Consider the following 14,359-nt stretch of genomic DNA (forward strand, 5'->3'; position numbering starts at 1 on the left):
CGGGGAGGGTGTGGGGCAGCGCGGGGAGGGTGTGGGGCAGCGCGGGGAGGGTGTGGGGCAGCGCGGGGAGGGTGGGGGGCAGCGCGGGGAGGGTGTGGTGCAGCGCGGGGAGGGTGTGGGGCAGCGCGGGGAGGGTGGGGGGCAGCGCGGGGAGGGTGTGGTGCAGCGCGGGGAGGGTGTGGGGCAGCGCGGGGAGGGTGTGGGGCAGCGCGGGGAGGGTGGGGGGCAGCGCGGGGAGGGTGGGGGGCGGCGCGGGGAGGGTGGGGGGCGGCGCGGGGAGGGTGGGGGGCGGCGCGGGGAGGGTGTGGGGCGGCGCGGGGAGGGTGGGGGGCGGCGCGGGGAGGGTGGGGGGCGGCGCGGGGAGGGTGGGGGGCGGCGCGGGGAGGGTGGGGGGCGGCGCGGGGAGGGTGGGGGGCGGCGCGGGGAGGGTGGGGGGCGGCGCGGGGAGGGTGGGGGGCGGCGCGGGGAGGGTGGGGGGCGGCGCGGGGAGGGTGTGGGGCGGCGCGGGGAGGGTGTGGGGCGGCGCGGGTAGGGTGGGGGGCGGCGCGGGGAGGGTGGGGGGCGGCGCGGGGAGGGTGGGGGGCGGCGCGGGGAGGGTGGGGGGCGGCGCGGGGATGGTGGGGGGCGGCGCGGGGGGCAGCGCGGGGAGGGTGGGGGGCAGCGCGGGGAGGGTGGGGGGCAGCGCGGGGAGGGTGGGGGGCAGCGCGGGGAGGGTGGGGGGCAGCGCGGGGAGGGTGGGGGGCAGCGCGGGGAGGGTGGGGGGCTCCCGGAATGTTTGTCTTACTCCCAGATGGATCGGAAGGTTGCTGCCAATGTGCGACTCCAGAGGGCGAGGCTGACGACTGTTGCTGCTGTTCTCTGTGGACCCCTCGAGGGGGCTGGGGCGAAGGTAGGAGTCGCCGGAGGGCGAGTGTGGCAGGACCTCTCCGAGTGAGGAGGGGGCAGCATCTGTGCCGCCCTGCTGCTGGTGCTGCTGCTGGTGCTGCTGGTGCTGCTGGTGGTGTCTCTTGCGCAGTTCCAGCTCTTCACGAAGTCCCTCGGCCTGGCGTTGCTCCTGCTGCAGCCTCCAGGTCAGCCTCTCGATCACACGCTCCTTCTCCACCAGCGACACATCCTCCACATTGGCCTCCCGGCTTTCCAAGGCAGGGGGCTGAGGCGGGGCAGCCACGTGGGGACTGAAGATCTGATAGGGCTTGAGGCGCTCGAGAAGGGCGGGCTTAGTGCCCGACACGGGCAGGCCCCTTTTCCGCAACTGTTGTCTCAGCTCCGACACCTGCAGGGAGGAGGGCAACAGAGTCAATGGACCCAAACCTTTCCCGTTCACTCCCACTGTACACAATCCCAATCCCAAACCCCTTCCCGTTCACTCCCACTGTACACAATACCAATCCCAAACCCCTTCCCGTTCACTCCCACTGTACACAATCCCAATCCCAAACCCCTTCCCATTCACTCCCACTGTACACAATCCCAATCCCCTTCCCGTTCACTCCCACTGTACACAATCCCAATCCCAAACCCCTTCCCATTCACTCCCACTGTACACAATCCCAAACCCCTTCCCGTTCACTCCCACTGTACACAATCCCAATGGACCCAAACCCTTCCCGTTCACTCCCACTGTACACAATCCCAATACCAAACCCCTTCCCGTTCACTCCCACTGTACACAATCCCAAACCCCTTCCCGTTCACTCCCACTGTACACAATCCCAATACCAAACCCCTTCCCGTTCACTCCCACTGTACACAACCCCAAACCCTTCCCGTTCACTCCCACTGTACACAATCCCAAACCCCTTCCCGTTCACTCCCACTGTACACAATCCCAATACCAAACCCCTTCCCGTTCACTCCCACTGTACACAATCCCAAACCCCTTCCCGTTCACTCCCACTGTACACAATCCCAATACCAAACCCCTTCCCATTCACTCCCACTGTACACAATCCCAATACCAAACCCCTTCCCATTCACTCCAACTCTACACAATCCCAATCCCCTTCCCGTTCACTCCCACTGTACACAATCCCAATCCCCTTCCCGTTCACTCCCACTGTGCACAATCCCAATCCCAAACCCCTTCCCGTTCACTCCCACTGTGCACAATCCCAATCCCCTTCCCGTCACTCCCACTGTACACAATCCCAATCCCCTTCCCATTCACTCCCACTGTGCACAATACCAATCCCAAACCCCTTCCCATTCACTCCCACTGTACACAATCCCAAACCCCTTCCCGTTCACTCCCACTGTGCACAATCCCAATCTCCTTCCCGTTCACTCCCACTGTACACAATCCCAATGGACCCAAACCCCTTCCCGTTCACTCCCACTGTACACAATCCCAATCCCCTTCCCGTTCACTCCCACTGTACACAATCCCAATGGACCCAAACCCCATCCCGTTCATTCCCACTGTACACAATCCCAATCCCAAACCCCTTCGCATTCACTCCCACTGTGCACAATCAAAATCCCAAACCCCTTCCCATTCACTCCCACTGTCCACAATCAAAATCCCAAACCCCTTCCCATTCACTCCCACTGTCCACAATCAAAATCCCAATCCCCTTCCCGTTCACTCCCACTGTGCAATCCCAATCCCAAACCCCTTCCCGTTCACTCCCACTGTGCACAATCCCAATCCCAAACCCCTTCCCATTCACTCCCACTGTACACAATCCCAATGGACCCACTCCCCTCACCGTTCACTCCCACTGTGCACAATCCTAATCCCCATCCCGTTCACTCCCACTGTACACAATCCCAATGGACGCAAACCCTTCCCGTTCACTCCCACTGTGCACAATCCCAATCCCAAACCCCTTCCCATTCACTCCCACTGTACACAATCCCAATGGACCCACTCCCCTCACCGTTCACTCCCACTGTGCACAATCCTAATCCCCATCCCGTTCACTCCCACTGTACACAATCCCAATGGACGCAAACCCTTCCCGTTCACTCCCACTGTACACAATCCCACTGGACCCAAACCCCTTCCCATTCATTCCCTCTGTACGCAATCCCAATGGACCCAAACCCCTTCCCGTTCACTCCCACTGTACACAATCCCAAAGGAGTCAAACTCCTTCCCGTTCACCCCCACTGTACACAATCCCAATGCACCGAATCCCCTTCCCGTCCACTCCCACTGCACACAATCATTATGAACCCAAACCCCTTCCCATTCACTCCCACTGTACACAATCCCAATGAACCCAAACCCCTTCCCGTTCACTCCCTCTGTACACAATCCCAATGGACCCAAACCCCTTCCCATTCACTCCCACTGGACACAATCCCAATGCACCGAATCCCCTTCCCGTTCACTCCCACTGTGCACAATCCCAATCCCCTTCCCGTTCACTCCCACTGTACACAATCCCAATGGGCTCAAACCCGTTCACATTCACTCCCACTGTACACAATCCCATGGAACCAAACCCCTTCCCGTTCATTCCCACTGCACACAATCCCAATCCCCTTCCCATTCACTCCCACTGTGCACAATCCCAATGGACCCAATCCCCTCACCGTTCACTCCCACAGTGCACAATCCCAATGGACCCAAACCCTTCCCGTTCACTCCCACTGTTCACAAGTCCAATCCCAAACCACTTCCTGTTCACTCCCACTGTACTCAATCCCAATGGGCCCAAACCCCTTCCCGTTCACTCCCACTGCACACAATCCCAATCCCCTTCCTGTTCACTCCCACTATACACAATCCCAATGGACCTAAACCCCTCCGTGTTCACTCCCACTGTACACAATCCCAATGGACCCAAACCCCTTCCCGTTCATTCCCACTGTTCACAAGTCCAATCCCAAACCACTTCCTGTTCACTCCCACTGTGCTCAATCCCAATGGACCCAAACCCCTTCCCGTTCACTCCACTGCACACAATCCCAATCCCCTTCCTGTTCACTCCCACTGTACACAATCCCAATGGACCTAAACCCCTCCCCGTTCACTCCCACGATACACAATCCCAATGAACCCAAACCCCTTCCCATTCACTCCCAATATACACAATCCCAATGAACCCAAACCCCTGCCTGTTCTCTCCCACTGTATACCATCCCAATGGACCCAAACTCCTTCCCGTTCATTCTCACTGTACACAATTGCAATCCCAAAACACTTCTCGTTCACTCCCACTGTACACAATCCCAATGGACCCAAACCCCTTCCTATTCACTCCCACTGTACACAATCCCAATGGACCTATACCCCTTCCCGTTCACTCCCACTGTACACAATCCCAATGGACCCAATCCCCTCACCGTTCACTCCCACAGTGCACAATCCCAATGGACCCAAACCCCTTCCCATTCACTCCCACTGTACACAATCCAAATGAACCCAAACCCCTTCCCGTTCACTCCCACTGTACACGATACCAATGAACCCAAACCCCTTCCCGTTCACTCCCACTGTGCACAATCCCAATGGACCCAAACCCCTTCCCATCCACTCCCACTGTGCACAATCCCAATGGACCCAAACCCCTTCCCGTTCACTCCCACTGTACACAATCCCAATGGACCCAAACCCCTTCCCGTTCACTCCCACTGTGCACAATCCCAATGGACCCAAACCCCTTCCCATTCACTCCCACTGTGCACAATCCCAATGGACCCAGACCCTTTCCCGTTCACTCCCACTGTGCACAATCCCAATGGACCCAAACCCCTTCCCATTCACTCCCACTGTGCACAATCCCAATGGACCAAACCCCTTCCCGTTCACTCCCGCTGTACACAATCCCAATGGACCCAGATTGTTCAGGAATTCAGAGGAGTACAGAACACATTTCCCACCGTCAGGTCATCCAGATTGGCAGGGAGCAGCTCTGGTTTGACACATGGTGCACTGGGCACTCGCTGGCAGCTCTTGGTCAATGGTGACAAGGGGATGCAGGGCACCGGGGTGGGCACTGTATTGGCGAATCCGATGATCTGCTCAGGTGGTATCCTGTGGGGGCAAGGCATAAAAGGAATGGTCAGGGTTGAGACATGGAGCAGGAGGTTGGGCATGCAGGGCAAGAGGTTTGCTGCTTCTGAAGTCCATGGCAACACATGCCTTGGCAAGCGGGCATCAGAGTCATGTGTTCCACACTGGACTGCAGCACTCCCTCAGTACTGGCACCGGGGGGAGTGTCGGCCTGGATTACGGAGCTCAAATCCGAGAGTATCTACATCTACCCCCGACAGTGCAGCACTCCCTCAGCACTGACCCTCTGACAGTGCAGCACTCCCTCATCACTGACCCTGTGACAGTGCAGCACTCCCTCAGCACTGACCGTCTGACAGTGCAGCACTCCCTCATCACTGACCCTCTGACAGTGCGGCACTCCCTCATCACTGACCCTCTGACAGTGCAGCACTCCCTCAGCACTGACCCTCTGACAGTGCAGCACTCCCTCATATCACTGACCCTCTGACAGTGCAGCACTCCCTCATCACTGACCCTCTGACAGTGCGGCACTCCCTCAGCACTGACCCTCTGACAGTGCAGCACTCCCTCAGCACTGACCCTCTGACAGTGCAGCACTCCCTCAGCACTGACCCTCTGACAGTGCGGCACTCCCTCAGTACTGACCCTCTGACAGTGCAGCACTCCCTCAGTACTGACCCTCTGACAGTGCAGCACTCCCTCAGCACTGACCCTCTGACAGTGCGGCACTCCCTCAGCACTGACCCTCTGACAGTGCAGCACTCCCTCAGTACTGACCCTCTGACAGTGCAGCACTCCCTCAGCACTGACCGTCTGACAGTGCGGCACTCCCTCAGCACTGACCCTCTGACAGTGCGGCACTCCCTCAGTACTGACCCTCTGACAGTGCAGCACTCCCTCAGCACTGACCCTCTGACAGTGCGGCACTCCCTCAGCACTGACCCTCTGACAGTGCAGCACTCCCTCAGCACTGACCCTCTGACAGTGCAGCACTCCCTCAGCACTGACCCTCTGACCGTGCGGCACTCCCTCAGTACTGACCCTCTGACAGTGCGGCACTCCCTCAGTACTGACCCTCTGACAGTGCAGCACTCCCTCAGCACTGACCCTCTGACAGTGCGGCACTCCCTCAGCACTGACCCTCTGACAGTGCAGCACTCCCTCAGCACTGACCCTCTGACAGTGCAGCACTCCCTCAGCACTGACCGTCTGACAGTGCGGCACTCCCTCAGCACTGACCCTCTGACAGTGCGGCACTCCCTCAGCACTGACCCTCTGACAGTGCAGCACTCCCTCAGTACTGACCCTCTGACAGTGCAGCACTCCCTCAGCACTGACCCTCTGACAGTGCGGCACTCCCTCAGCACTGACCCTCTGACAGTGCAGCACTCCCTCAGTACTGACCCTCTGACAATGCGGCACTCCCTCAGCACTGACCCTCTGACAGTGCGGCACTCCCTCAGCACTGACCCTCTGACAGTGCGGCACTCCCTCACCACTGACCCTCTGACAGTGCGGCACTCCCTCACCACTGACCCTCTGACAGTGCAGCACTCCCTCAGCACTGACCCTCTGACAGTGCAGCACTCCCTCAGCACTGACCCTCTGACAGTGCGGCACTCCCTCAGTACTGACCCTCTGACAGTGCGGCACTCCCTCAGCACTGACCGTCTGACAGTGCGGCACTCCCTCAGCACTGACCGTCTGACAGTGCGGCACTCCCTCAGCACTGACCCTCTGACAGTGCGGCACTCCCTCAGTACTGACCCTCTGACAGTGCAGCACTCCCTCAGCACTGACCCTCTGACAGTGCAGCACTCCCTCAGTACTGACCCTCTGACAGTGCGGCACTCCCTCAGTACTGACCCTCTGACAGTGCAGCACTCCCTCAGTACTGACCCTCTGACAGTGCGGCACTCCCTCAGCACTGACCCTCTGACAGTGCGGCACTCCCTCAGTACTGACCCTCCGACAGTGCGACACTCCCTCAGTACTGACCCTCTGACAGTGCAGCACTCCCTCAGCACTGACCCTCTGACAGTGCGGCACTCCCTCAGTACTGACCCTCTGACAGTGCGGCACTCCCTCAGCACTGACCCTCTGACAGTGCGGCACTCCCTCAGCACTGACCGTCTGACAGTGCAGCACTCCCTCAGTACTGGGATGATATCTGACCGTACCACAGAGCTGTACTCACCCTGGGGCCCCGGGCTGAATGGGTTGGAAACTGAACGTCTGCTGCTGTTGGTTGAGAATCTGGAGCTGCAGGAATATTTGCTGTTGTTGCAGAAGCCTGGAGTAGGCCGCGTCCATGGGCACAGGGCTCTTCTCCGCCTTCTGATCAGGGGGGATGTACTGATGATATTTCAATTTCCGAACCTTTGGCTTGGTGTCCTTTGGTCGCTTCTGTCGCTGGACCTTACTCGCTCTCTGCTGGGTCAACGGTCAACAGCAGGTCACATCCACTATCCCTCAATCCCCACCCTCTCCCCGTCTCCCCCAATCCCCACACTCTCCCCGTCTCCCTCAATCCCCACCCTCTCCCCGTCTCCCCCAATCCCCACCCTCTCCCCGTCTCCCCCAATCCCCACCCTCTCCCCCAATCCCCACCCTCTCCCCGTCTCCCCCAATCCCCACCCTCTCCCCGTCTCCCCCAATCCCCACACTCTCCCCGTCTCCCCCAATCCCCACCCTCTCCCCGTCTCCCTCAATCCCCACCCTCTCCCCGTCTCACCCAATCCCCACCCTCTCCCCGTCTCCCCCAATCCCCACCCTCTCCCCGTCTCCCCCAATCCCCACCCTCTCCCCGTCTCCCTCAATCCCCACCCTCTCCCCGTCTCCCTCAATCCCCACCCTCTCCCCGTCTCCCCCAATCCCCACCCTCTCCCCGTCTCCCCCAATCCCCACCCTCTCCCCGTCTCCCTCAATCCCCACCCTCTCCCCGTCTCCCACAATCCCCACCCTCTCCCCGTCTCCCCCAATCCCCACCCTCTCTCCGTCTCCCCCAATCCCCACCCTCTCCCCGTCTCCCCCAATCCCCCACCCTCTCCCCCTCTCCCCTAATCCCCACCCTCTCCCCGTCTCCCCCAATCCCCACCCTCTCCCCGTCTCCCCCAATCCCCACCCTCTCCACGTCTCCCCCAATCCCCACCCTCTCCCCGTCTCCCCAATCCCCACCCTCTCCCCGTCTCCCACAATCCCCACCCTCTCCCCGTCTCCCCCAATCCCCACCCTCTCCCCGTCTCCCCCAATCCCCACCCTCTCACCGTCTCCCCCAATCCCCACCCTCTCCCCGTCTCCCCCAATCCCCACCCTCTCCCCGTCTCCCCCAATCCCCACCCTCTCCCCGTCTCCCCCAATCCCCACCCTCTCCCCGTCTCCCCCAATCCCCACCCTCTCCCCGTCTCCCTCAATCCCCACCCTCTCCCCGTCCCCCTCAATCCCCACCCTCTCCCCGTCTCCCCCAATCCCCACCCTCTTCCCCAATCCCCACCCTCTCCCCGTCTCCCTCAATCCCCACCCTCTCCCCGTCTCCCCCAATCCCCACCCTCTCCCCGTCTCCCCCAATCCCCACCCTCTCCCCGTCTCCCCCAATCCCCCCCCTCTCCCCGTCTCCCCCAATCCCCCACCCTCTCCCCGTCTCCCCCAATCCCCAGCCTCTCCCCGTCTCCCTCAATCCCCACCCTCTCCCCGTCCCCCTCAATCCCCACCCTCTCCCCGTCCCCCTCAATCCCCACCCTCTCCCCGTCTCCCCCAATCCCCACCCTCTCCCCGTCTCCCCCAATCCCCACCCTCTCCCCGTCTCCCTCAATCCCCCCCATCTCCCTCAATCCCCACCCTCTCCCCGTCTCCCCCAATCCCCACCCTCTCCCCATCTCCCCCAATCCCCACGCTCTCCCCCAATCCCCACCCTCTCCCCGTCTCCCCCAATCCCCACCCTCTCCCCGTCTCCCCCAATCCCCACCCTCTCCCCGTCTCCCCCAATCCCCACCCTCTCCCCGTCTCCCCCAATCCCCACACTCTCCCCGTCTCCCCCAATCCCCACCCTCTCCCCGTCTCCCCCAATCCCCACCCTCTCCCCGTCTCCCCCAATCCCCACCCTCTCCCCGTCCCCCTCAATCCCCACCCTCTCCCCGTCTCCCCCAATCCCCACCCTCTCCCCGTCTCCCCCAATCCCCACGCTCTCCCCGTCTCCCTCAATCCCCCCCATCTCCCTCAATCCCCACCCTCTCCCCGTCTCCCCCAATCCCCACCCTCTCCACATCTCCCCCAATCCCCACGCTCTCCCCCAATCCCCACCCTCTCGCCGTCTCCCCCAATCCCCACCCTCTCCCCGTCCCCCTCAATCCCCACCCTCTCCCCGTCTCCCCCAATCCCCACCCTCTCCCCGTCTCCCCCAATCCCCACGCTCTCCCCGTCTCCCTCAATGCCCCAATCTCCCTCAATCCCCACCCTCTCCCCGTCTCCCCCAATCCCCACCCTCTCCCCATCTCCCCCAATCCCCACGCTCTCCCCCAATCCCCACCCTCTCCCCGTCTCCCCCAATCCCCACCCTCTCCCCGTCTCCCCCAATCCCCACCCTCTCCCCGTCTCCCCCAATCCCCACCCTCTCCCCGTCTCCCCCAATCCCCACCCTCTCCCCGTCTCCCCCAATCCCCACACTCTCCCCGTCTCCCCCAATCCCCACCCTCTCCCCGTCTCCCCCAATCCCCACCCTCTCCCCGTCTCCCCCAATCCCCACCCTCTCCCCGTCTCCCCCAATCCCCACCCTCTCCCCGTCTCCCTCAATCCCCCCCATCTCCCTCAATCCCCACCCTCTCCCCGTCTCCCCCAATCCCCACCCTCTCCCCATCTCCCCCAATCCCCACGCTCTCCCCCAATCCCCACCCTCTCCCCGTCTCCCCCAATCCCCACCCTCTCCCCGTCTCCCCCAATCCCCACCCTCTCCCCGTCTCCCCCAATCCCCACCCTCTCCCCGTCTCCCCCAATCCCCACACTCTCCCCGTCTCCCCCAATCCCCACCCTCTCCCCGTCTCCCCCCAATCCCCACCCTCTCCCCGTCTCCCCCAATCCCCACCCTCTCCCCGTCCCCCTCAATCCCCACCCTCTCCCCGTCTCCCCCAATCCCCACCCTCTCCCCGTCTCCCCCAATCCCCACGCTCTCCCCGTCTCCCTCAATCCCCCCCATCTCCCTCAATCCCCACCCTCTCCCCGTCTCCCCCAATCCCCACCCTCTCCACATCTCCCCCAATCCCCACGCTCTCCCCCAATCCCCACCCTCTCGCCGTCTCCCCCAATCCCCACCCTCTCCCCGTCCCCCTCAATCCCCACCCTCTCCCCGTCTCCCCCAATCCCCACCCTCTCCCCGTCTCCCCCAATCCCCACGCTCTCCCCGTCTCCCTCAATGCCCCAATCTCCCTCAATCCCCACCCTCTCCCCGTCTCCCCCAATCCCCACCCTCTCCCCATCTCCCCCAATCCCCACGCTCTCCCCCAATCCCCACCCTCTCCCCGTCTCCCCCAATCCCCACCCTCTCCCCGTCTCCCCCAATCCCCACCCTCTCCCCGTCTCCCCCAATCCCCACCCTCTCCCCGTCTCCCCCAATCCCCACCCTCTCCCCGTCTCCCCCAATCCCCACCCTCTCCCCGTCTCCCTCAATCCCCACCCTCTCCCCGTCCCCCTCAATCCCCACCCTCTCCCCGTCTCCCCCAATCCCCACCCTCTCCCCCAATCCCCACCCTCTCCCCGTCTCCCTCAATCCCCACCCTCTCCTCGTCTCCCTCAATCCCCACCCTCTCCCCGTCTCCCCCAATCCCCACCCTCTCCCCGTCTCCCCCAATCCCCACCCTCTCCCCGTCTCCCCCAATCCCCACCCTCTCCCCCAATCCCCACCCTCTCCCCGTCTCCCCCAATCCCCACCCTCTCCCCGTCTCCCCCAATCCCCACCCTCTCCCCGTCTCCCCCAATCCCCACCCTCTCCCCGTCACCCCCAATACCCAGCCTCTCCCCGTCTCCCTCAATCCCCACCCTCTCCCCGTCCCCCTCAATCCCCACCCTCTCCCCGTCCCCCCCAATCCCCACCCTCTCCCCGTCCCCCCCAATCCCCACCCTCTCCCCGTCCCCCCCAATCCCCCCCAATCCCCACCCTCTCCCCGTCTCCCCCAATCCCCACCCTCTCCCCGTCTCCCCCAATCCCCACCCTCTCCCCCAATCCCCACCCTCTCCCCCAATCCCCACCCTCTCCCCGTCTCCCTCAATCCCCACCATCTCCCTCAATCCCCACCCTCTCCAGGATTTCCTGGATCTGGGACGCCTGCGATTGGCTCTGATCCAGCCAATCCAGCTGAACTCTGCAATGGGGAGATCAGAAACCAAGGTGAGCTGTGATAGGTCGACAGGTCGATCCCATTTCACAAGCGCTGGCACTTTGATCAAAGGAGGGCATTGAGGAGCCAAGATCCCTTCCCATCCCCCCCTCTCCTGTGGGACCCTGTGCCCCTCTGGGATGGGAGGGATCAGAGCTTCTGAGGGTCAAGTGACAGGGTGAGTGTCGTTATCATCCTCTCTCAATGCTGCTTGTGACACATCTGAAGTTTGCGATTAATATCTCTCACTCTCTGTCAAGGAGGCACCTCCACCTGATGAATCATTTCCTCCAACCACTTCCCCACCCACTCCGAGATCCTTGCTCTCCTCCATTCCCCGTCTCCCCCTCCCTCTCATTCCCCGTCTCTCTCTGCCTCTCATTCCCCGTCTCCCTCTCATTCCCCGTCTCCCTCTCATTCCCCGTCTCCCTCTCATTCCCCGTCTCCCTCTCATTCCCTGTCTCTCTCTCCCTCTCATTCCCCGTCTCTCTCTGCCTCTCATTCCCCGTCTCTCTCTGCCTCTCATTCCCCGTCTCCCTCTGCCTCTCATTCCCCATCTCCCTCTCATTCCCCGTCTCCCTCTCATTCCCCGTCTCCCTCTCATTCCCTGTCTCTCTCTCCCTCTCATTCCCCGTCTCTCTCTGCCTCATTCCCCATCTCTCTCTCCCTCTCATTCCCCGTCTCCCTCTCATTCCCCGTCTCCCTCTGCCTCTCATTCCCCATCTCCCTCTCATTCCCCGTCTCTCTCTGCTTCTCATTCCCCGACTCCCTCTGCCTCTCATTCCCCGTCTCTCTCTCCCTCTCATTTCCCGTCTCTCTCTGCCTCTCATTCCCCGTCTCTCTCTCCCTCTCATTCCCTGTCTCTCTCTCCCTCTCATTCCCCGTCTCTCTCTGCCTCTCATTCCCCGTCTCTCTCTCCCTCTCATTCCCCGTCTCTCTCTCCCTCTCATTCCCCGTCTCTCTCTCCCTCTCATTCCCCGTCTCCCTCTGCCCCTCATTCCCCGTCTCCCTCTCCCTCTCATTCCCCGTCTCCCTCTCCCTCTCATTCCCCATCTCCCTCTCCCTCTCATTCCCCGTCTCCCTCTGCCCCTCATTCCCCGTCTCCCTCTCCCTCTCATTCCCCGTCTCCCTCTCCCTCTCATTCCCCGTCTCCCTCTCCCTCTCATTCCCCGTCTCCCTCTGCCTCTCATTCCCCGTCTCTCTCTCCCTCTCATTCCCCGTCTCCCTCTGCCTCTCATTCCCCGTCTCTCTCTCCCTCTCATTCCCCGTCTCTCTCTCCCTCTCATTCCCCGTCTCTCTCTCCCTCTCATTCCCCGTCTCCCTCTGCCTCTCATTCCCCGTCTCTCTCTCCCTCTCATTCCCCGTCTCCCTCTCCCTCTCATTCCCCGTCTCCCTCTCATTCCCCGTCTCCCTCTCCCTCTCATTCCCCGTCTCCCTCTCCCTCTCATTCCCCGTCTCCCTCTCCCTCTCATTCCCCGTCTCCCTCTCATTCCCCGTCTCCCTCTCATTCCCCGTCTCCCTCTCCCTCTCATTCCCCGTCTCCCTCTCATTCCCCGTCTCTCTCTGCATCTCATTCCCCGTCTCCGTCTCCCTCTCATTCCCCGTCTCCCTCTGCCTCTCATCATACAGCTCCCTCTCTCCGTCTCCCACCCTTCATCTCTCTCTCTCTCCTCGTCTCTCGCTCTCTCTCCTCGTTTTTCTCTCTCTCTCTCTCCCGTCCCCCCTCTGTCTCTCTCTGTCGCTCTCCGTCACTCTCTCTTTCTCCGTTAAGACGCGCCAGTAAACCTCTCTCTTTGAGCGAGCTAATGCCTGCCAGTCCCGAACACCTCCTCAGGCGATGCTCACAGACGCACCTGAAAAGGGCCCAGCCTGGTCTGCTCAGTGGGCTGCGGCCTGGCTCCCACTGCCCCTTGCGACTGGCGTTCTCCAGGTATCTCGGGCGACGCCGAATTGCTGCTGCTGCTGTCCTCCTCGCCGGGGAAGGGGTCGGAATCTTCCGGAAGGCGGACGCAGCCAACTGCAAGGAAGCAGGGAAAGGTTTGGTGACCGGCAGCTCCGCGAGTCAGGGGCCAACATGGCTGCCGGGGGCGCTTCTCTCCATCTATCTCTGGTCTTCTCCACTTGGTGGAGCCTGAGCCATCTCAGACAGAGAGAGGCAGAGACAGAGACAGGGAGAGAGAGACAGGGAGAGACAGAGAGAGGCAGAGACAGGGGGAGGCAGAGACAGAGAGGGACAGAGACAGGGAGAGGGAGAGACAGGGAGAGGGAGAGACAGGGAGAGAGAGACAGGGGGAGGCAGAGACAGGGGGAGGCAGAGACAGGGGGAGGCAGAGACAGGGGGAGGCAGAGACAGAGAGAGACAGAGACAGGGAGAGGCAGAGGCAGAGACAGGGAGAGAGAGACAGGGGGAGGCAGAGACAGGGGGAGGCAGAGACAGGGAGAGGGAGACAGAGACAGGGGAGGCAGAGACAGGGAGAGACAGAGAGGCAGAGACGGGGAGAGGGAGAGGGAGACAGAGACAGGGAGAGGGAGAGGCAGAGACAGGGAGAGGGAGAGACAGGGAGAGGCAGAGACAGGGAGAGGGAGACAGAGACAGGGGGAGGCAGAGACAGGGAGAGGGAGACAGAGACAGGGAGAGACAGAGAGAGGCAGAGACGGGGAGAGGGAGAGGGAGAGGCAGAGACAGGGAGAGGCAGAGACAGGGAGAGGCAGAGACAGGGAGAGGCAGAGACAGGGAGAGGGAGAGGCAGAGACAGGGAGAGGGAGAGGCAGAGACAGGGAGAGGGAGAGGCAGAGACAGAGACAGGGAGAGAGAGACAGGGGGAGGCAGAGACAGGGGGAGGCAGAGACAGGGAGAGGGAGACAGAGAAAGGGGGAGGCAGAGACAGGGAGAGGGAGACAGAGACAGGGAGAGACAGAGAGAGGCAGAGACGGGGAGAGGGAGAGGGAGAGGGAGAGACAGGGAGAGGGAGAGACAGGGAGAGGGAGAGGGAGAGACAGGGAGAGGGAAAGACAGGGAGAGGCAGAG

General features: G+C 62.0%; 1 protein-coding gene across 1 annotated transcript; it reads right to left on the bottom strand.

Annotated features, from left to right (window-relative positions):
• Nucleotides 1–784: 784 nt before the first annotated feature.
• LOC144490841 (myocardin-like) lies at nt 785–13,462 on the bottom strand (the record flags this gene model as incomplete). Its single annotated transcript, XM_078208538.1, has 4 exons — nt 785–1,273; nt 4,831–4,984; nt 7,164–7,396; nt 13,185–13,462. Coding segments are annotated over 4 exons (1,154 nt in total), but the record flags the coding sequence as incomplete, so codon positions are not given.
• Nucleotides 13,463–14,359: the final 897 nt, after the last annotated feature.

This window comes from Mustelus asterias, unplaced genomic scaffold (genome assembly GCF_964213995.1).
Source record: "Mustelus asterias unplaced genomic scaffold, sMusAst1.hap1.1 HAP1_SCAFFOLD_3904, whole genome shotgun sequence".
NCBI classification, from domain to species: Eukaryota; Metazoa; Chordata; class Chondrichthyes; order Carcharhiniformes; family Triakidae; genus Mustelus; species Mustelus asterias.